This window comes from Hippocampus comes, unplaced genomic scaffold, assembly GCF_001891065.2.
Source record: "Hippocampus comes isolate QL1 unplaced genomic scaffold, H_comes_QL1_v1.1 scaffold104, whole genome shotgun sequence".
NCBI classification, from domain to species: Eukaryota; Metazoa; Chordata; class Actinopteri; order Syngnathiformes; family Syngnathidae; genus Hippocampus; species Hippocampus comes.
The window spans coordinates 5,098,948-5,101,245 of record NW_017806072.1 but is presented as its reverse complement, the minus strand read 5'-3'; the positions used below and the strand labels follow the sequence as shown (position 1 = coordinate 5,101,245).

At 43.6% G+C, this 2,298-nt stretch overlaps 1 protein-coding gene across 3 annotated transcripts in view; it reads right to left on the bottom strand.

The window, feature by feature from the left end:
* Window positions 1–1,930, bottom strand: part of LOC109530463 (protein arginine N-methyltransferase 8-B) — a 24,040-nt gene extending 22,110 nt beyond the window's left edge. For 2 of the 3 annotated variants that reach the window (XM_019894224.1, XM_019894225.1), the window contains exon 1: window positions 1,268–1,761. In XM_019894224.1, coding sequence (XP_019749783.1) covers window positions 1,268–1,336 — 69 coding nt within the window. In that variant the 5' untranslated portion in view covers window positions 1,337–1,761. The other variant, XM_019894226.1, reaches the window with a different exon arrangement.
* Between the last annotated feature and the right edge of the window lie 368 nt (window positions 1,931–2,298).

Genomic DNA, 2,298 nt, shown 5'->3' with positions numbered 1-2,298 from the left:
ACACACACACACACACACACACACACACGCACAGTTGTTCGATTTAATAAGTTCTACTGTATCCCAAAATATTAAAAAGAATTGTCATGGAACACAGTACTGAACTGCAGCGCATGGTACCAAAAAAAAAAAAAAAACCCTCTTTCCAGAACAAAGTTAGACTGGGTCAATCAATTACAATATGAAATATTCTCGAACCAAAGCAATCATACGAGCATACTTAAAAAAACAACAACAACAATCCTTTTCTTGCCCCACAAAGAGCCATTTAAGAATCTGCAGTGTTTTACAATAACCTGTGTAGCATTGAGTGACCTTTTGGCTGGCTACAACTGCTTCATATCCTGATACAGGAATTTCAGAGCAAGCAGTTTCAAATCATCCAGCAGTCCAGCTACAAGGTACAGCAGCACCATGGACAGCGTTATTGGAGGTCAATTCAATCGAGGTACATTAAGCATCATGGTGCATTGGTCAAATCTAATTAGACACAATAAGAGTTTCTAATATCTCCCGCCCCCCTTGTCTAGCTAAATAATCACAAATCTAAAAAGAGGCATCTCTCACTGCGGTGCACCATTGCCAACTATACTATCTGGTATAATAATAAAATAACACACTCTGATAGTGTGAATACAGACTTGAAATCTCTCAGTACGGTGCACCACTGCAACCGATACTATTTGATGTAACAATAAAGTAACACTTCTGTGATAGTGTGAATCCCAAGTTATTTATATGATTATCTTTGTAAGAGGAGAATGTCTGCTGCATTGCCGTAGTACATGGATGTTGTGGGAGGATAAGAATCTAGATCCTACTGTCTATATGTGGTGTGATGTTTTTCATGGCCAACTGCTCAACGTGTAAGAAAACGAGAGCTGGCACTGATGACTTTTCGCAAGCTGTATCATTCCTCATGCTGAAATCCGTGTATGTCCCCCCGCCCCCAACAAATCCTTAAGACTGCAAAAAAAAAAAAAAAAAAAAGAAAACATGGTGTACTTGTAGACCAGACGATGCAGCTACTATATGCAGGATGGACAGCACTTGTCTCTTGGATATTTTAACAAACACAAATCGTAGCTCCTCAGAATGCCATTTCAAACTGAATTAAACAAAATTGCGAGGAGAAAGCGTTGATTGCCCACGACGTAACTTTCGCACCGGAGGTAGGACCCTCAGGACAAATATGGGCGTCAGAGTCCGAACAACTAAGTGCAGCGGAGCGGTTTTGCACAAGAAAAAAAAAAACTGACAGACTTACCTCAATGCTCTCAGAATCCGCCATTTTCCTCCTGAGGAGCATGCAACGGGACGAGTGCTTAATTCCCATAAGAAAATTTCTATTTTTACGCTTGACAGGTGAGAAAGCGGCGTGCACCTCCCGCGTTCCGGACGACTTGGTGATTTGTCATTGAATACTCGTCATTTTCATTCCGAAATGCAATGTTCTCTTGACATGTGGTTAAACTGCAAAAAACTACACGAGCCACCAAAGGCGAGCAACGTGTCGTTGCCACGAAGTCGTACAGATTCCATGGCACAAAAGTTTGCAATCCACCGGTGTTCTTTGTCACGGCGAAACGCAAGATAACATGAGCTCAGGTGAAAATACGTCAAGCGATACTCTGTCCCAGGATGAACAAGTGCACAGAAAACGTGCAGGAGGCACTAAAAGCAGCAGCACGTAACAGCGAATGCCAACCCACTTTGATTGATTCCACTACCGCAACGTTGCTTCTAAAAATAGTAACAGTGCGGTTACCTCACAAAGCGCACGCACCCCTGGCGCCGCCGAGTACATTCACGGAAATCTGATGAGCCCACGCTTTGATACGTGTGCCACCGTTCAGGTCCCCCTTTGCATTATAGTAGGCACACGATCTCATCACTGTCTGACTGCTCAAGTTTACTTCAAGTTGTCACACCGAGCCACCGCTCCCTCTGGCTGTTAATACGACTACGAATGATGACATAAGGGCTGATGTTTGCACGCTTATGTTATGCTTCCCCTTCCATGCCCAGTGTGCACCTAGTCAGGAAGCCTTTGCGCAACCGATGTCTCTTTTTTTTTTCCCCATCCATCAGTTGCCACAAGCATACGTGCGCCAGTCTGCAGCAGTCTAGTGTGGGTTAGTTAGCATTGCTCAGGTGGGCAAGGCATGCATTGCGACCCCAGCTGTAAAACCATTTTTAATTTCACTGGTTTGTAATAGCTGATCAATGCCTGTGACCTCTGATCACTTACTTTATTGGTCAATAATTAGGGTGGACAGGACATTTTGTGCATAAGCA